This window comes from Mustelus asterias, chromosome 16 (genome assembly GCF_964213995.1).
Source record: "Mustelus asterias chromosome 16, sMusAst1.hap1.1, whole genome shotgun sequence".
Classification (NCBI taxonomy): domain Eukaryota; kingdom Metazoa; phylum Chordata; class Chondrichthyes; order Carcharhiniformes; family Triakidae; genus Mustelus; species Mustelus asterias.
The window spans coordinates 65,521,478-65,542,122 of NC_135816.1; the positions used below are offsets into that span (position 1 = coordinate 65,521,478).

Here is a 20,645-nt window from a genome sequence, read left to right on the forward strand (position 1 = left end):
GCCCGGGAGAAGGGGCGGGACTTGACGTGACAGAATGACGCCCTGGGGGAATGGACGGGGCCTAACCTGACGTGGTTGAGTGACACCAGCGTGCGGGGAAGGCGGGGCCTGGCACGGTAGCGGAATGGCGTCCGGGAGAGAGGGCGGGGCCTGAACATGGCCGCGTGAGCCCCCCCCCCCCCCCGCGAGATGGGGAAGGCGGGGCCTGACGTGACGGACCGCAGTGACACCATTGCGCTGCGGTGGTCACGCGCTAAGCTGGGACGTGCGGAGCGGTAAGATTGTAGTGAGCGTGAGCGTGTGGAACGCTGTGTGTCTAATGTGAGTGGCAAAGGCGCCGGGAAAGTGTTGTTGCTGCTGCCAGGCAGCGTGGCCACTTTGTGTCTGCCCGGCTGCACCCAATGGCAGCACAAACACCCGCTTTTATTAGTTATTTCTCATCTGCTTTTTTTCTTCCCCCTCCTCTCTTTGTATTTCCGGTAGGATCAGCCTCGCTGTGGGAACCAACAGGAAGCAGCATGGTTTAAGGAGCTAGCCCACTTTGCTGAAAAAGACAGGATTAAGGTAAATGCAGCATGAGTGAAGGGGGATTGTCCTTATTTATTTAGGGGAAGAGGGGTGAGCTGCAAAGCCCCCCCCACAGTCGGTGTTTTTTTTTTACAGCATCGCAGCTACAAAGATTTGCAAACTTTCCAAGGCCCACCTGAAGTAGGATCAGAGAAAAGTTAGGATCTTGGATGTTTGCAAGCCAGTTTTGGGAGTGGGAGTGGGAGAGGGGGGGTCTTAAATTCATCACATGTTACTTCACATCAATAAAACCAGCCAGCATTTTAAAGTTTTTTTTTTAACGTTTAAAGTTTATTTATTAGTGTCACAAGTAGGCTTACTGTGTTAGTTCCTGTGAAAATCCCCCAGTCACCACATTTTGGTGCCTGTTTGGGTACACGGAGGAAGAATTTAGCATGGCCAATGCATCTAATTAGCATGTCTTTTGGACTGTGGGAGGGAACTGGAGGAAACACACGGGGAGAACGTGCAGACTCCGCACAGACACGGGAATTGAACCTTGGTCCCTGGTGCTGTAATGCAGCAGTGCCACTGTGCTGCCCAGATTTCATACTTTGCCGATTCCAACACTCTAGGGATGTGAATTGAAAAGCCCCCTTTTTTATAGTTTTTCACTCATTAAATTGCAGAGTTAAAGACTGACTCGGGTTTCACTTGTAAATTGACCAATCGGTCCTTGCATAATTTCATCTGTTGATGTTCTTTACTGTTATGTTGCTGATCTGTGATTTTAGTAATTTACCCCAATATATAAGTTGCAATATAAATGTTGGGTTGGTACTCATCTTATGAAGTGCTTTGAAATGTCCTGGGTTGGTGGACTTGAATCATGTGCATATGTCTGTGCTTGAACTGTAATTCCAGTGCAGTATCAATCTGGATTTGGATTTCTGGACTCGCCCAGAACATTCAAATTAACTAGAGGAACTTTTTTAAGTTACCTGTGTCTGGAAGGACAAGGTGCGAGGAAATAACGTCACCTCCAGATATTTCCTCCAAGGTGTGCACCATCCTGACTTTGACTTTGTAAGCGGGCAGCATGGTGACAAAGGCAGTGCTGCCTCTCAGTGCCAGGAACCTGGGTTCAATTCCGGCCTCAGGTGACTGTATGGCGTTTGCATGTTCTCCCTGTGTCTGAGTGGGTTTCCTCTGGGTGCTCCAGTTCCTCCCACGCTCCAAAGATGTGTGGGTTAGGTGGATTAGCCATGCTAAATTGCCCCTTTAATGTCAGGGGCATTAGCAGGGTAAATATGTGGGGTTATGGGGATAGGATCTAGATGGGGCCGTGTCGGTGCAGGCTCAATGGGCCAAATGGTTTCCTTCTGCACTGCAGGGATTCTATGATTCTACATCGCTGGATCAAGTTCCTGAAACACAAATCACAACCTTAATCTCATGGACTGCAGTTGTTGAAGAAGATGGCTCAATGCCACCTTCACAAGGGGTATCTAGGAATTGGGTAACATGCCAGCCTTGCCGCAATGCCTGTGGGTGGAATGGTAACACAATGGTTAGCACTGCTGCCTCACAGTGCCAGTGTTCAATTCCTGGCTTGGGTCACTGTTTGTGCGGAGCCTGCACATTCTCCCCGTGTCTGAGTGGGTTTTCTCCAGGTGCCCCAGTTTCCTCCCACAACCGAAAGACGCGCTGGTTAGGTACATGCGAAATTCTCCCTCGATATACCCAAACAGGCGCCAGAGTGGAGTCTGGGGGATTTTCACAGTAACTTCATTGCTGTGTTAATGTAAGTTTACTCGTGATACTAATAAATAACACTAAAGAGATCCCTTGGAAGCACAAATTCTATTATCATTGACCAGTAGTCTTGAGTATGATTCTGCTTAACACAAGCAAGCTGATCATTCTCTCAATTCTGAACACTGCTTGAAAAGTTGAATGTCCCAGCTATAGAGCTAGGAAAGTCAGGACCAAAATCTACCCACTGTTCTTGTAAGCTGAGTGGGGCTATTATTGCTGAGCTCGGTTTAGAAACAGGCACCTAAGCAGAATCATGATTCTTTGCCAGCATATTGCATCAGTGTAAGTGAGAAAATTTCAGGGTGTTTTGCTGCTTTGGATTGATATTCCTGCTCGAATGTTTCATACTCATTAAAAATATTTTGTCAGGAGCCAGTAACTGGTCCGTTGTAATGTGAAAGTATTACAGATTGACATTGATGTTATTCGGGTGTGCAACTTTCCTTTCTTATTCACTTCCTCGGTATATAAGCATGCAGGCCCTATACACACTGCAATATTGATTTGGCTCAATTGTTAAAATATTTCTGCTTAATAAGCATCATTGTGCTTATTCACCCATGAGTTTAAATAAATATTCCCTATAGCCCAAATTCCTGACATTGGCGATTATTAGGTTACAGTCCCATAAGCACAGAGATTCTCGATGTTGTATATTGGGACAGCGTTCAACTGAGCAATTCTGGGCGTACCTCTCTGCACGTGCTCTTTTCAACAGGGGCCTTGCCTCCCTCTTAATTTGATGCACTGTGGCCATTTGTAGTTCTTTCATGGCTGATTTTATTTCATGGAACTACTAAAGGTTAATTTTTACTTCTGAAGTGCAAATACCCGATGTTGCTGCTGCGAGATTTTGATTTTGTGTGTAAAGGCATTGTGAAGTGTGCTGATGAGCTGTTTAGACATATCCCTGTTTTCAGCTAAATTAGCTGGTCTCGGCTGAATTGGAAATTGAAGAAGGAAAAATCCCATAATTGGCCTGGAAGCTATGTGTGTGCATGAACCTCTGGCGAGGGCAAGATCAATGTTTCTTTCTGGTGATGGGTTGTGCTTTGTTTCCCTGAATTCTCAAGTGTATACACCGTCTCACGGTCACAGAGCAGGCAGTGTTCTTTCCCCAGCGTGTGCCGAGTTAGCTGATTTCAGATGGATACAATCACTTTATGTTGGGTCAAAGGAAGGAGAGTCGAATTTGGTTTAAAATCTCTGTTCTTTACCATTGCGTGTAGTTTTGCAACATCAACTTGCATTGGAGAGAAGCAGTGATCTAGCGGTAATGTCACAGGACTATTAATCTGGAGGCCTAGACTACTGTTTTGTGGCCATGGGGTCAGATCCCTCTACAGCAGCTGGTGGAATTTAAATCTGGAGCATAAAACTAGTCTCAGTAACGATGACCATGAAACTGTGATGTGGAGGTGCCGACGTTGGACTGGGGTAAATACAGTAAGAGTTTTAACAACACCAGGTTAAAGTCCAACAAGTTTATTTGGTAGCACAAGCCACTAGCTTTCAGAGCGCTGCCCCTTCTTCAGGTGAATGAAATCCCACTCACCCGATGAAGGGGCAGCGCTCCGAAAGCTAGTGGCTTGTGCTACCAAATAAACCTGTTGGACTTTAACCTGGTGTTGTGAGACTTCTGACCATGAAACTATCATATATTGCTGTTTTGAGAAAAAAATATCTGGTTCACTAATGTCTTTTAGAGAAGGAAATATTAAGCTGATCTTTCTCCACACCCTAGCTGTGACTGTAACACTATATTCGGCACACTCCTTTCTTTCACCTCTATGCACTCTATGAACGATGTGTTTTGTCTGTATAGCTCACAAGAAACAATACTTTTCACTGTATCCCAATACATGTGACAATAATAACTCAAATCTGCCATCCTTACCTGGTCTGACTACATGTGACTCCAGACCCACAGCAGTATTGCTCACTCTTAATTGCCCCTTAAGTAACTAGCAAGCCACTCATTTCACAGACAATTTAAGGTGGGCAATAAATGCTGGCCTTGCCAGTGATGAGCAGATCCATCTCATAAAGAAGTTTTAAAACAACTGTCCCGTTTAAGTTTGTAAACTTCCCAAGTCTTTTCACTGCAAATAGAAATTGACATTGAAGTGAAAAAGAGATGGGTTTGACGAGGCTTCTTAAAGACCAAGGTGAAGAAATGGAAGCAGTTGGACAGGGAATTCCAGAACTTGGATCAGTGAAGATAAGCTCAGAGTTAGAGGACACTGGATATAGGGAGGGTCAAATCTCTAAAGAGATTTAAACATGATAAGAATTCTAACTTCTTGGCATTCAGTGGGAAGCCAGTATAGGTCAGGAAGGTCAAGGGTGATTGGGACTAGCGTATGAAGATGTGGGCTTCAAGGATTTGGATAATTTGAAGCTGCTTCATGGGAGTATTATTAGGCACATATTAAGCAAGGGACAATTAGGACAGCTGATCAAAAGCTTGGTCAGTGTTAGGTTTTAAGGAGCATCTTAAAGAAGATGACCAGGTTTCGGGAGGAAATTCCAGAGTTTTTAGGGACTAGAGCTGGAAGAGAAGACTGCGATGGGAGCAGCAAGGTCATGGATTGATTTGAACATGAGGGTGGGAATTTTAAAATTGGAGCTTTTCTGGACCAGGGAGGCAACGTAGGTGAGCAATTACGGGGTTAATGGATGATGGGGTCTTGGACTGTTAGGAGGCGGGCAGCAGAGTTTTGGATGAGCTCAATGTTATGGAAGATGGGAAGGTGACTAGAAGAGAATGTCATTTGAATTATTTCAAAATTACAACATTACAGCTTGGCCATACAATGTGGGGCTGCCTCGGATTGCACTCTGTGTGTAAGTAGGTAACCACAGAGCTGTGAGTTGTATGTACAAAATTACACTGTAAATAGGACATGAAATTAACATTCAAAATGTCGCTTGCTATTGCATATTGTGTGGGAGTCAAATAAACAGGGTGAAAAGCAAATGGTGCAGCATGAAGATGGGGGATTGTCATCTTTATATGCTAACGCCTCAGCTGCAAGTTTTAAAACACTTTTTGGCTAAACCACATGTGGGAATTAATTAGGGGAAAAGGAAAATCCTATTTGTACCTAACTGGAGATTATTCAACTTTCTTTTTTACAAAACAGGCTAACAGGAACTTTTGGAAATATTGAAACCTGTGAATTTTGATGTCTGATACCTCCGGTTTTTGCTGTGGTTAAAAGCTAACCCACCTTCAGTCACCAACGAGCTGTAGTCCTCATGTCTGTGCCCGTCATGGACAAACACAAAGTAAAGAGGGCACGTCTTGATCGCATTTGCGAAGGTAAGAGGTTAAAGACAGTTGAAAAGGATATATTGTGAGGTTATGCCTTAGTGTTCTGCATTTGAAGTGGAATTTACTTGTCCGTGTTGCTTCTGATTATTTATGAGTCTATTTCTCATCTCCACTGAATTTTGATATTGGTTTCCCTGTGAGGACTGGCAGCCTACTGTGTCGTTGGTGCTTTCCTTATGCCCAGCTAATGTGCGTTAAGTTCTGAAACTTGCTGTGTGGGAAGTCAATAACATACATTTAAGCCTGAAGTAAAAGGCATTCAAAATACTACCTATTGGGATAGCTGTGACCAGTGCTATTACAAAATCTCATTGAGATTTTGTTGATGGCTAAGCTCCAGTTGAAGGCTTCAAAACATGAGTTGTTTTGATAGGCCACCCGATTCTGAAATCAAATGGACAACTCAGTTGTTCCAAATGCCCAGTGCTTGTTGAAATGTTTGGATTTAAATATTAATCTTTGGAGTATAGTTTTTTCTTTGTGTATAAATGTGGAACACCAACTAAGGGAATATTGGTGCTGGTGGATGAGATGCCAATCAAGCAGGCTGCTTTGTCCTGGATGGAGTCTAGCTTCTTGAGTGTTGTTGGAGCTGCACTCATCCAGGCACGTGGAGCATATCCCATCATGCTCTTGACTTGTGCTTTGTAGGTGGTGGACAGGCTTTGGGTGGTCAGAAGGTGATTTACCACAGAATTCCTGGCCTCTAACCTACTCTTGCAGCCATAGCAATTCTGCGATTAGTCCAGTTCTGTTTCTCATCAGGTGATGGTGATGCCAAGATATTGATGGTAGGGAATTCAGCAATGGTGATTCCACTGAATGTCAAGGAGAAATGGTTCGCTTCTCTCTTTTGGACGTGGCCATTGCCAATTTTGTGGCACAAATGTTGCTTGCCACTTGTCATCCTAAGACTGGTGTTGGGTGGATCTTGCATGTTGGTACAGACTGTTTCAGTATTTGAGAATTTGCAAATGGTACTGAACAATATGCAGCCATCAAATATGGTACTTCTGACCTTGAGTTGACAGGAAGATCGGTAAAACAACTGAAGATGTTGGACCTATGATCCTATCCTGAAGAATTTTCCACAACAATGCCCTGGGGCTGAGGTGATTGGCCTCCAACAACCACTACCACCTTCCTTTGTGTTAGTTATGACTCCAACCGTTGTTTCTCACTGATTGCCATTGACTTCAATTTTGTTAGGGCTGCTTGATGCTAAACTCAATCAAATGTGCTTTGTCGTCGAGGGCAATCGCTCTCACCTTGCCTCTTGAATTCAGCTCTTTCGTCCATGATTATTCCAAGGTTGTAGTAAGGTCTGGAGCCGAGTGGAGCCAAACTGAGCATCGATAAGCAGATTATTGCAGATTAAGTTCTTGATAGCACTGTTGATAACACCTTCCATTGCTTTCATGATTGATAGTATGCTGATGGGCTGGATTGAGTCTGCATGCTTGGGGACAGTGCACACCTGGACATTTTCCCCCATTTTGTAGCTGTACTGGAAAGCTTTTGTTGGGGGCATCACTAGTTCTGGAGCACAAGTGTTCAGTAATCCTGCTGAGATGTTGTCAGGGCCCCTAGCCTTTGTTGTATCCAGTGCCTTCAGCTGTTTCTTGATATCATGTGGAATGAATTGATTTGGCAGCAGACTGGGCTCTGTGATGCTTGGGGTGTCAGGAGGAAGCCAAGATGCATCACTCACTTGTCATTTCTGACTGAAAATCCAAATGCTTTGGTCTTGGCCTTTATCGGTGGGATTGCATTGTTTGGCACTGTGAGAAATGTCACACTGGTGCAGTGGAGAGAACGATTCTCTTGAAGTTGGAAGTGTTCTGGGTGATGCAGGGGAATCCAACCCTGCAGCTGGTGGATACCCAGGCCATGACTTTGGTTGCTTGTTGATAACACTTCGGCAGCACATGGAAATGTTGGTTGCAGCAGTAAAAGTCTATTATGGGGTGGATGGACTGTTTAAAGTTTGCACTCTGGGAGTACGCTGGCAACATCTGGGTGGAATCGTTGCCCAGTGGGAAAACTAGAAAGTAATACCATCAGCAACAGTCACAGATTAATTTTTGGTGCCACTTTACTGGATTCTTCAGGAGCTGATGTTTGGGGGTCAGAGTTATTTTCAGACAAATTTCCTTCCCTTGTTATGTCACTTAGAAATAGTCCCCAAAGCTTTTTGAATGATACAAGTGCCCTTGGAAAAGGTGTAACGTTTGAATTCATGATGGTTTCATTGCATTATAAGCCGGTGAGATGAACTGGAGCACAAACATAGTGTGATAGAATGGGTGAAATATGACTGTTCCATATCTAATATCCCACTTTTCCTTTCCAAAGTGACGTTGTGGTGTAATAATCAAATGTCACCTCCCAGTTACACTATTATGCAATCTGATTGTATTAGTTAACCCAGTTATTGCAGCAGGATCTGTAGTAGTTTGTGCATTCCCTGAACCCAGATCCAGCTTCTTAGCTCACCCAAGTGTGGGATTGTTGTTGGTGTGGGCTCGATGGGCTGAATGGCCTCCTTCTGCACTGTAGGGATTCTAAAGCTGGGTTTAAAATCAACAGGACAATCAAATCTGAGATCTCACAATGGATTTCAATGAGCTAGATGTATTTTTCACTGAGTTTGATCAACATTGACAAATTGCAATCATGCCATGGCCACTGTTCAAGATAAAATAACCTTAACCTTTAATGGTGGTAGCTGGTGGTTACAGGGACTGTCAAAGGGTTGTACGTACCTGGTGTCTGGTGCCCAGGGTTAAGCCGTGTCTTGGTTGGAGATGTAGGTTATCCAGAGCAATGGTCAGAATTCTGTGTTATATAATTGGCACTCTGCCGGTACAAAGAACAGTACAGCACAGGAAACAGGCCCTTCGGCCCTCCAAGCCTGTGCCGCTCATTGGTCCAACTAGACCATTCGTTTGTATCCCTCCATTCCCAGACTGCTCATGTGACTATCCAGGTAAGTCTTAAACGATGCCAGTGTGTCTGCCTCCACCACCCTACTTGGCAGCGCATTCCAGGCCCCCACCACTCTCTGTGTAAAAAAAACGTCCCTCTGATATCTCCTTGCCCCTCTCACCTTGAGCTCGTGATCGTCATCTCCGACCTGGGAAAAAGCTTCCCACTGTTCACCCTATCTATACCCTTCATAATTTTGTACACCTCTATTAGGTCTCCCCTCATTCTCTGTCTTTCCAGGGAGAACAAGCCCAGTTTACCCAATCTCTCATAGCTAAGACCCTCCATACCAGGCAACATCCTGGTAAATCTTCTCTGCACTCTCTCTAAAGCCTCCACGTCCTTCTGGTAGTGCGGCGATCAGAACTGGACGCAGTACTCCAAATGTGGCCTAACCAGCGTTCTATACAGCCGCAACATCAGACTCCAGCTTTTATACTCTATACCCTGTCCTATAAAGGCAAGCATACCATATGCCTTCTTCACCACCTTCTCCACCTTTGCTACCACCTTCTCCACCTTTGCTGTCACCTTCAAGGATTTGTGGACTTGCACACCTAGGTCCCTCTGTGTTTCTATACTCTTGATGGCTCTGCCATTTATTGTATAACTCCCCCCTACATTCGTTCTTCCAAAATGCATCACTTCGCATTTATCTGAATTAAATTCCATCTGCCATTTCTCCCCCCAATTTTCCAGCCTATCTATATCCTGCTGTATTGTCCGACAATGTTCATCGCTATCCGCAAGTCCAGCCATCTTTGTGTCATCCGCAAACTTGCTGATAACACCAGTTACACCTTCTTCCAAATCATTTATATATATATCACAAATAGCAGATGTCCCAGTACAGAGCCCTGCGGAACACCACTGGTCACAGACCTCCAGCCGGAAAAAGACCCTTCGACTGCTACCCTCTGTCTCCTGTGGCCAAGCCAGTTCTCTACCCATCTAGCCACCTCTCCTTGTATCCCATGAGCTTTAACCTTCTTAACCAACCTGCCATGATTTTTATTGTCGGTTTTTGGATCTTCTGATTAAACAAGTCCTGCCCTTTTTGATCTCAGTCTCATCTCATTATATCCATTTCATCTGGAACCTCATCTCTTGGATGTAAAATAATATTTTAGCCTTCTGTTAAATTGCCAAAAAGCACCTTCGTTGAACTCGCTTGTACACCACTAATACATTGGGTATCATAAGAACATAAGAAATAGGAGCAGGAGTAGGCCATCTAGCCCCTCAACCCTGCGCCGCCATTCAATAAGATCATGGCTGATTTGATAGTGGGTTCAGTTCCACTTACCCGCCCGCTCCCCATAACCCTTAATTCCTTTAATGGTTAAAAATCTATCTATCTGTGACTTAAAAACATTTAGCGGGGTAGCCTCTACTGCTTCATTGGGCAGAGAATTCCAAAGATTCACTACCCTCTGAGAGAAGAAGTTCCTCCTCAACTCTGTTCTAAATTGACTCCCCCGTATTTTGAGGCTATGCCCCCTAGTTCTTGTTTCCATTGTAAGTGGAAATAACCTCGCTGCTTCTACCCTGTCTAGCCCCTTCATTATTTTATATGTCTCTATAAGATCTCCCCTCAACCTTCTAAACTCCAATGAGTACAGGCCCGGTCTACTCAATCTCTCCTCATAAGCTAACCCCCTCATCTCCAGTATCAACCTGGTGATCCTTCTCTGTACCCCCTCCAAAGCTAATATCTCCTTTCTTAAATAAGGGGACCAAAATTGTACACAGTACTCTAGGTGCGGCCTCACCAGTACCCTGTACAGTTGCAGCATGACCTCCCTGCTTTTCTACTCCATCCCTCTCGCGATAAAGGCCAGCATTCCATTTGCCTTCTTGATTACCTGCTGCTCCTGCAAACTTGAGTTTTTGTGATTCATGCACAAGGACCCCCAGGTCCCTCTGCACAGTAGCATGTTGTAATTTTTCACCGTTTAAATAATAGTCCATTTTACTATTATTCCTTCCAAATTGGATAACCTCACACTTACCAACGCTATACTCCATCTGCCAGATCCTCGCCCACTCACTTAGTCTATCCAAATCTCTCTGCAGACTCTGTCCTCCACGCAATTTGCTTTCCCGCTCATCTTTGTGTCATCTGCAAACTTTGTTACCCTACACTCGGTCCCCTCCTCCAGATCATCTATGTATATGGTAAATAGTTGAGGCCCCAGCACCGATCCCTGCGGCACGTCACTAGTCACTGATTGCCAACCGGAAAAGCACCCATTTATTCCGACTCTCTGCTTTCTGTTAGATAACCAATCTTCAATCCACGCTAACACTTTACCCCCAACTCCGTGTATCTTTATCTTATGCAGCAACCTTTTGTGAGGCACCTTATCGAATGCCTTCTGGAAATCTAAATACACCACATCCACCGGTTCCCCTCTGTCAACCGCACTCATTATATCCTCAAAAAATTCCAGTAAATTAGTCAAACATGACTTTCCCTTCATGAATCCATGCTGCGTCTCCTCGATTGAACCATTCTTTTCCAGGTGTCCTGCTATTTCTTCCTTAATGATAGATTCCAGCATTTTCCCAACTACTGATAAGCTAACTGGCCTGTAGTTACCTGCTTTTTGTCGACCTCCTTTTTTAAACAGAGGCGTTACATTAGCTGTTTTCCAATCAGCTGGCACCTCCCCAGAGTCCAGTGAATTTTGATAAATTACAACTAATGCATTTGCTATTACTTCTGCTGTTTCTTTTAGTACCCTGGGATGCATTCCATCCGGACCAGGGGACTTGTCTACCTTTAGTCCTATTAGCCTACCCAGCACTACCTCTTTAGTAATCGTGATCGTTTTAAGGTCCTCACCCCCTACAGTCCCATGACCGTCAATTATTGGGATGCTATTCGTGTCCTCCATTGTGAAGACCGACACAAAAAAACTTGTTTAAGGCCTCAGCCATTTCCTCGTTTCCTATTATTAAATCCCCCTTCTCATCTTCTAAGGGACCAACATTTACTTTAGCCACTCTTTTCCGTTTATATATTTGTAAAAACTTTTACCATCAGTTTTTATATTTTGTGCTAGTTTACTTTCATAATCTATCTTTTCTTTCTTTATTGCTTTCTTAGTAGTTCTTTGTTGTTTTTTAAAGCCTTCCCAATCTTCTAGTTGCCCACTAATTTTGGCCACTCTGTATGCATTGGTTTTTAATTTGATACTCTCCTTTATTTCCTTAGTTATCCATGGCTGGTTATCCCTTTTTTTACATTCCTTCTTTTTCACTGGAATATATTTTTGCTGAATACTGAGAAAAATCTCCTTAAAAATCCTCCACTGTTCCTCAACTGTCCCAACAATTAGTCTGTGTTCCCAGTCTATATTAGCCAACTCCGCCCTCATCCTATTGTAATCCCCCTTGTTCAAGCAGAGGACACTGGTTTGGGACCCTACTTTCTCACCCTCCATCTGTATTAGAAATTCAACCATATTGTGATCACTCATTCCAAGAGAATCCCTCACAAGGAGATCGTTAATTTTACCTGTCTCATTACACAGGACCAGATCCAAGATAGCTTGCTCCCTCGTAGGTTCTGTAACATACTGTTCGAGGAAACTATCGCGACAGCATTCTAAGAACTCTTCCTCAAGTCCACTGCGTCTGACTTGAGTTGACCAATCAATATGGAGGTTAAAATCCCCCATGATTATTGCTGTTCCATTTTTACATGCATCTGTTATTTGTTTGTTTATAGCCCGCCCCACCTTGAAGTTATTATTTGGGGGCCTATAGACCACGCCCACCAGTGACTTTTTCCCTTTACTATTCCTTATCTCCACCCACATTGATTCCACATTTTGCTCCTTAGAGCCTATATCGTCTCTCACTACCGCCCTGATATCCTTAATTAACAGAGCTACCCTACCTCCTTTTCCTTCCTGTCTATCCTTCCGAATTGTCTGATACCCCTGGATATTTAGTTCCCAGTCCTGGTCACCCTGCAACCACGTTTCTGTAATGGCCACTAGATCATACCCATTTGTACTGATTTTAAAGCCCTATCTGCAGCCCTAGTTATACAATTCGCCAGGACTCTGGTCCCAGCACGATTCAGATGAATACCATCCCATCGGAACAGGTCCCCTCTTCCCCAATACTGGTGGCAATGTCCCATGAATTCAAACCCATCCCTCACACACCAATCTTTGAGCCACGCATTTACCTCCTTAATCTTATTGACCCTGTGCCAATTCGCTCGTGGCTCAGGTAGTAATCCAGAGATTATTACCTTTTTGGTTCTGCTTTTTAATTTAGCTCCTAGCCCTTAGCAGAACCTCTGTTCCTGTTCTACCTATGTCGTTGGTACCTACGTGGACCACAACAACTGGATTTTACCCTCCCACTCCAAGTTCCTCTGCAGCCCAGATGAGATATCCTGAACCCGAGCACCAGGCAGGCAACACAACCTTCGGGATTCTTGATCCTGGTCACAGAGAACAGTGTCAATGCCCCTAACTATACTATCCCCAGTTACGACTGCATTTCATTTTTCTCCCCCCACTTGAAAGGCTCCCTGTACCACGGTGCTGTGGTCAGTTTGCTCATCGTCCCTGCAGTCCCCGTTCCCGTCCACACAGGTAGCAAGAATCTCGAACCTGTTGGACAGGTTCAGGGACTGAGGCTCCTGAAACACAGCGTCCAGGTAACTCTCCCCCTCCCTGATGTGTCGCAGTGTCCGAAGCTCAGAATCCAGCTCATCAACCCTGAGCCGGAGTTCCTCAAGCAACCAACACTTACTGCAGACATGCTCACTGGGAACCACAATGGGGTCCACCAGCTCCCACATCATACAGGAACAACACAGCACCTGACCCTCCATCCTTATTTTATTTGCTTTGTTTTTAAGTTTTTAAAAACTAAGAATTAAACTTACCCTGCCTCGCCCGTTTCCGACTAAGCCCGTTGAGCCAAAGCCCTTCAGCCCTCACTCTGCTACTTGCTCACTCGGCTGTCTTGAAGCCTTGTTCTGACTACAAGAATAGTGCATTGCATTGACTGAACACTACTCCGGATTGCAGGTGGTGAGAAGGTGAACCCAATTTATACTTCATTTTTGTTTTAAAGTGTATGAAATGCATACAAAATTTGATATGATACAATGAAAGTGCTCTTCAGTTGAAACATGCAAGCATACAAAATGTCATGGACTTTCCAACCATAAGATGGAATCTTCATTAGTGATCAAAATATAGGAAATAATAAGGGTGGCACAGTGGTGAGCACTGCTGCTTCGTAGCGTAGGGACTCCGGTTCAATTCCAGCCTCAGTGACTGCGTGGAGTCTGCACGTTCTCCCCTTATCTGCATGGGTTTCCTCCGGGTTCTCCAGCTTCCTCCCACAGTCCCAAGATACGTAGGTTAGGTGGGTTAGTCATGTTAAATGTGCGTGGTCACAGGAATAGGGCGGGAGTTGGTGGGTCTGCGTAAGATGCTCTGTTGGATTTGATGAGCGGAATGGCCTACTTAATCCCCTGATTTTACATGTGGTATAGCGATACCTAGGTGTGGGAATGAAGATGAGCACAAGTGGCAAGCTGGTAGTTCTCAATCTTTTGCTTTGCCGCTCACTCGCAGTTGGGAGTGGGTAGAAGAAGATAAATAAAGGGCTCACATTGCCTTTTTGTAAGGACATGATATATTCCAAAACCATATTATCAATGGAGGATTTTGAAGTATAGTCATTGTGGTTATATTACTACACCTAGGAGCTAATTTGCACACCAAGCTACCACAAATCGAGATGAGGCACAGTGAAAGGTAATGTGATTTAGTGAGGGATAAATACTGGTTATATAGAGTAGCCTTTTGTCCGCAGCAGGCAGGATCTCACCTGGTACATATCACCTCCAATAGGGAGATCTCTTCTCTGTAATGCAGTGTCAGCCAGAGGAATGGGTGCTTAAATCTCTGAAGTGAGGCTTAATTCCCCCTCACCTGACTCCAAGGCAAGTGCTACTACTGACACTTAAACTGGGGAGGACTGTATTCGTCGAAATAGATATACTGGAATTATTGTAATATGTGGCATTGGTGAGATTGTTGAGGAAATGCTGCATCACTGATTGGATTGAAATTACAAACAATGACGAGAAAGACACTCGAGCCCATCCAGCTTTTCCTACACAGCAATAATGCCTTCCTTCTGTCTTGCTTTTTATACGCTCTCCACTACATGTGAAACCATATTTCCTGGGAGAGGCTCAAAAGCACTTTTTAAAAAACCCAGGTCAATGTCTGAGGGGGGAATAACTGGGAACTTCCTCTCCCCACTCTTAATTTCTATCTAGTTTTGATCATCTATGTAGTACAGAACATTTGAACAAGGTGTTTTCAGCCCCAGCCAGAAACATGTTCAATTCTTGAGGGAATGAAAGAAATCAGCATCAACTACATGAGCCCAACAGCCTATCCTTGAGGTCCACAGTTCGCTGAGAAAAGAACTACTTGCTGACAATATCCTAGATGTGGCCCAGTAACTACCATCCCCCTCCCCTCCAGCTTGGTCCTCCCTAGCCTATTTAACTGGAGCAACATCTCTATTCTACCCCAAAGTCCTCTCTCAGCTGTACGGTCCCAGTTATTTTACCCTATCTTGATAACTAATACCCTTTAACCTGGAAATTAACCTTGTGGCCCGCCTCTGTACCCTCTTCACTATCACCCACTGTGGGAGGAAACCAAACTGTACATTTTGAAGTCCTAACCAATGTCTTGTAGAAGGATAAAATGGAGAACATTGCCTTACAGTCAATTGCCTCAAATGGATCTTAACCCCCCCTACCACACCCGCTGTTGCTTCAAGGCATTGCTCATGAACCTTTGGATCTATGCATTAAAGTAACCAAATTTCCTTCTACACAAGGATGTTTGGAATTCATCCGGCCCACGTGCTTAACGGCGGCAAATGTTGTTTAACATTGAAAAGTACAATCATGAGCCATATCTCATAACACAAGATCTGGGAGCAGGCACTCATCATCTGCAATGCTAATACTCAGACAAATAGTAGCACCTTTGCAAAATTGCTGATCATGTTCCCAAAGCCTACATCTAGAGCATAAATAAAATTAGTTAAGATCAGTGGTCTGAACATTGAACCCTGTGGCATATCATTGGCCGCCAGTCCCCAAGAAGAACCAAACCCCATCTACTACAATCTTCCAGTTATTTCTCAATCCAGCTCAATATGTTATGGTTAATACTGAAGAAGGCTCTTGCCAAAGCACTACCTTGCCCGAAGCTTTGTGGAAGTTTAATTAGACAGTGTTGACTGGTCCTCCCTCATCTCAGTGATTTTAAAAGAAATCAAACATGTGAGACATGACTTTGTTTTTGAAGCCATGTTAGTTGTCCACAGTAATAAACCAAAATACTGTGGAGACTGGAAATCTGAAATAAAAACCCCAAATGCTGGATAAACTCACAGGACTGGCAGCATACGCAGAAAGAGTTAACGTTTTGAGTTCATATGACTCTTCTGAGGACTCAAAACGTTAACTCTGTTTCTCTTTCCACAGATGCAGCCAGACCTGCTGAGTGTATACAGCATTGTCTGTTTTTATTTGTCTCTGATGTGTTCTGCTCCTTCTAAGTTGTAAGTATTGCATTCGTAATGGTCTTCTCAAGCATCTTACCTTCCACTGGGTTCAATTAAAGAGCCCACAGTTACCTAAGCTACAGGGTTTGGCTTATCTTGTGTTTTAAGATGGGAACTATTTTACCCTCCTTCCTATTGAAGGGAACTGCCTCAGAATGTAATGAATTACTGAAGGTGAGAGACAAGGGACATGCATAACACGTCTCATCTGAGGACCTTATGAGAGACTGGGCAGGGATGAGAAATTTCTACCTCTTGGTGGATTTCTGACTCTGATAGCTTGGAAATCTGCCATTAAACACACGTTCCGGCCTTTGAGGTTGGTTCAAGATTTAAAAACAAAAACAACTCTTGTTGGTTTGAGAGAGCAAGAACTGACTGTAGAGTTATGATTGAAAGAGTAGCGAATACAGGAGAGACAGACCTGCTCCTCCAATCACCAATACTGTCTATCCCACACTTGCTCCACAGGTTCTCTTCTTCCCACTCTTGCTATTCCTGCAGAGACAGAGTAGAAGATTAGAGGAGCAGCAAGGGCTGGAGGGAGGAAACCTGTAATTGGAAGTTGCCGAGCAGTTATCCTGGCTGGTCCCGCTGCTGCCAATGGGCTGCGCCATCGCCAATCGCTTTTGGATCACCTGCTGCGGCCAAGGCGAGAGAAGCAGACCTCTGCAACCTACTCGGCACGCTCCCCTCCTCATCCCCCACCCCATGTCCATTCAGCAGCCCTCCATCCACCCTCTTGGAACAGGAGTAGATAGTCTCGCTTACAATGCTGTATTATTAAGAACGTGGAGAGCCAAACATTGTGTGTAAAAGTCCTGTTAATCCTGTTTGGTTCATTATAGGCTGCATTTGCTGTAGATCCATAGTTGCTTGTATATAGCACGTATTACTGTCCACGTTATGTTGGTGGGGGGGCAGGGGCGTGATTCAAATCGATTCTGAATTCAGAATAGTGAATTCTGAATTCACTCTTCAGAATTCACTATTCTGAATAGTGTCAGAATCTGACACCATTCTAGATCATAACTGTTTACTGTTTTAAAAAAAAATTCTCATGTTGTCTCTGGTTCTTTTGTCATCACCGTAAATCTATTTCTACTGGTTATGCACAGTTCTGCTAGAAACTCTTTCTCCTTATTTATTCTTTCTAAACACATTTTTGATCCTCCATCAGATCTCCTCTTAACCTTCTGTGCTCTAAGAAGGACAACCCCAGATTTCTCCACATAACTGAAATCTTTCTTAACTTACTGTAGGCTTCACACTGCTGCACTTAGCAATGCATCATCTTGATTCTTGAATTTTGTGAGTTATTACCAGCTTGACTCGTATCTAGAGCACAGTACAGATTCCTTCTTAAAATTGTCAGTTGGATATGTTGTGGGTTTAACCCTGGAGAAATTGCAGACCATTGTATTCTAAAACCATTCTGATGCAACAAACTTGCTTTACTGCTGCTCCATTCAGTTGTCAACCATAGAATGGACTGCATTCCTTGAACCTAGATTTGTAGTGTTTCCACGATAGTCGTTGATGTAAGCATTCAACCACAAAAAGCTGCTTTTGCAATTAAGGATTAGGAAAAATCAGCTTCAACTGATGTGAATTGAAAAATACTCAAGATAACTCTAGTTGAAAACGTCTATGAAAGATCATGCTGGTGTTCTGTGTTGCTAACCTTTTACTGGAGTTTCAATCCAACCAAGACTGACAGTGAACAGAGCAAATCTCAAGAAGTTGGATCTATTTGATCACTGACTGGACTAATGAAGAATGAGATGGATGAAGTAAAAGTTGAGAAATCAAGGGGGTTATGGTATGGGGAATCAAGGGGGTTTATGGTATGGGGAATCAAGGGGGTTTATGGTATGGGGAATCAAGGGGTTTATGGTATGGGGAATCAAGGGGTTTCTGGTATGGGGAATCAAGGGGGTTTATGGTATGGGGAATCGAGGGGGTTATGGTATGGGGAATCAAGGGGGTTTATGGTATGGGGAATCAAGGGGGTTTATGGTATGGGGAATCAAGGGGGTTTATGGTATGGGGAATCAAGGGGGTTTATGGTATGGGGAATCAAGGGGGTTATGGTATGGGGAATCAAGGGGGTTATGGTATGGGGAATCAAGGGGGTTTATGGTATGGGGAATCAAGGGGGTTTATGGTATGGGGAATCAAGGGGGTTTATGGTATGGGGAATCAAGGGGGTTTATGGTATGGGGAATCAAGGGGGTTATGGTATGGGGAATCAAGGAGGTTATGGTATGGGGAATCAAGGGGGTTATGGTATGGGGAATCAAGTGGTCTGTGGTATCGGGAGATCGAGTGGGCTGTGGTATCGGGAGATCGAGTGGGCTGTGGTATCGGGAGATCAAGTGGGCTGTGGTATGGGAGATCATAGAAATCATAGAAACCCTACAGTACAGAAAGAGGCCATTCGGCCCATCTAGTCTGCACCGACCACAATCCCACCCAGGCCCTACCCCCATATCCCAACATATTTTACCCGCTAATCCCTCTAATCTACACATCCCAGGACACTAAGGGGCAATTTTAGCATGGCCAATCAACCTAACCCGCACATCTTTGGACTGTGGGAGGAAACCGGAGCACCCAGAGGAAACCCACGCAGACACGAGGAGAATGTGCAAACTCCACACAGACAGTGACCCAAGCCGGGAATCGAACCCAGGACCCTGGAGCTGTGAAGCAGCAGTGCTAACCACTGTGCTACCGTGCAGCTGAAGTTGAAAATGAAATCTGGAACTAATCTGATTATTAAAAATATTTTCTTGTGATCTTTATAACAAATTGAGCCAATGCAAAGGTTAATTATATCAGATGGCTGTCATGGGCAACCACAATCTCTTAGAACTTGCTTGTTTACTTTAGGGAATTGGGGAAGAATTTTCCAAAGTTCCTTCCTGTAATTGTCCAGAAGATTTTATTTTTATCTCAAGGAGTTAACATTGTTAGCGATTGGGAAAGGTGGTGTACAAGGTTTCACCGTCTACTGAATAAAGTGAGCAATCATGGGTGAGATTGGTCTTTCCTTGCCATGTCATGTGCCTGTGTACGTACTGTACATGTAATGAGTCTGGGGGATTCCTGACCACAAGGCAAACTTGCCTGTAATTTGGTGCAAGCTGGCAATTGGTTATAAGAATGAGTGAGTGGGAAATGGAAATTGTGCTACATGCAGAAAGTGCTCTTCTGGTTTTGGAGGAGGATTGTGATTAATCTGACACGGAAGGGTGCGGCATTTCCAAGCCTTGTCTTGTTCAGCGCAAACAAAAATCTGCGACTCTTGATGAGAATTAGATTATCGATTCTGACAATCTGATCAGTCTGTTCAGTGGAGATATTTATCAGGTGTCAAGGAAGTTCATGAAATATCCTGCGTTGATGCATCAATTCACTTTTTCTTATTTTTGATATGATCTAGTACACAGGCTTCAAGTGAGGTTAGATACGCTACTGAAGAAGAAAAGCTTTGCAGTTGTAAGCCCCCTTATTCTGTCTCAAATTTTGAAGTGTAATAATTGTTTGTGGACAGTTGCACAGCTGTTTTGTGCCAGCCCCACACCACAAACACCAGTGGGATGAATGATCTTTTGATGCTGTTTGGGGAGAACTTAGTGCTCCTCTTTGCTGTAGGATCTTTACCAACAGGGTCTTGTCATAATGACTCAGCTGAAAGATTGGTGGTATCTCTCGCGAATGTAGCACTTCTTGCCCACTGAACTATAATGTTCACCTCGATTATGTGCTTAAGGCTTAGAGAGGGGTTTGAACATTCACACAACTGATAATAAAAGCCGTTATTCCCAGTTTTCTTCCATTATTATATTTTTTTATTTTAAAAATATATGAAACTTCATATCTGAAGCTTGCAAGACAAATTGGGCTTTTCTTTCGAGGTACAAAATAACTTAAGCTGTTGACTGAAAATTCTGAATCTGCACTAACTTGTATTCGGCGAATGCGTTAAACTAGAATCGGAAAGTTGCCTGTTGTGGTGAGCCATGCATATTGGAAAGTCTCGGGATTGGGGATGCTGCTGGTCCCAAAGCACCCAAGCTCTCCAGTGGGTATGCTTCTAAAGTGCCAACTGATGCAAGGCCTGTGGAATTGTGCACTTTTTAGTTGCAGCTTCAAGAGAAGTGAGAAACAATTTGCATTTATATGGGAAGGTGAGAGGAATATTTAATTGGGAAAGAGAAATATCTCCCATCAATTTGAGGTGAATTTTTGCTTTAACACCAGAAGTTGTGCCATGGAATGTTGTTATTAAAACAACCTAATACTTTATTGCCAACGTTGTGCAGTACAGTTTCAAACTACTTAATGTAAG

At 44.0% G+C, this 20,645-nt stretch overlaps 1 protein-coding gene across 4 annotated transcripts in view; it reads left to right on the forward strand.

Annotated features, from left to right (window-relative positions):
* Nucleotides 1-206: 206 nt before the first annotated feature.
* The window catches only part of LOC144505226 (C-terminal-binding protein 1-like), a 98,525-nt gene continuing 78,086 nt past the window's right edge, over nt 207-20,645 (forward strand). Inside the window, exons 1-3 of one of the 4 annotated variants that reach the window (XM_078231233.1) lie at nt 207-275; nt 484-564; nt 5,472-5,650. In XM_078231233.1, the coding sequence (XP_078087359.1) occupies nt 5,587-5,650 (64 nt within the window). In that variant the 5' untranslated portion in view covers nt 207-275; nt 484-564; nt 5,472-5,586. Of the gene's footprint in view, nt 322-483; nt 565-5,471; nt 5,651-20,645 lie in introns of all 4 variants that reach the window. The other 3 variants (XM_078231234.1, XM_078231237.1, XM_078231236.1) reach the window with 3 other exon arrangements.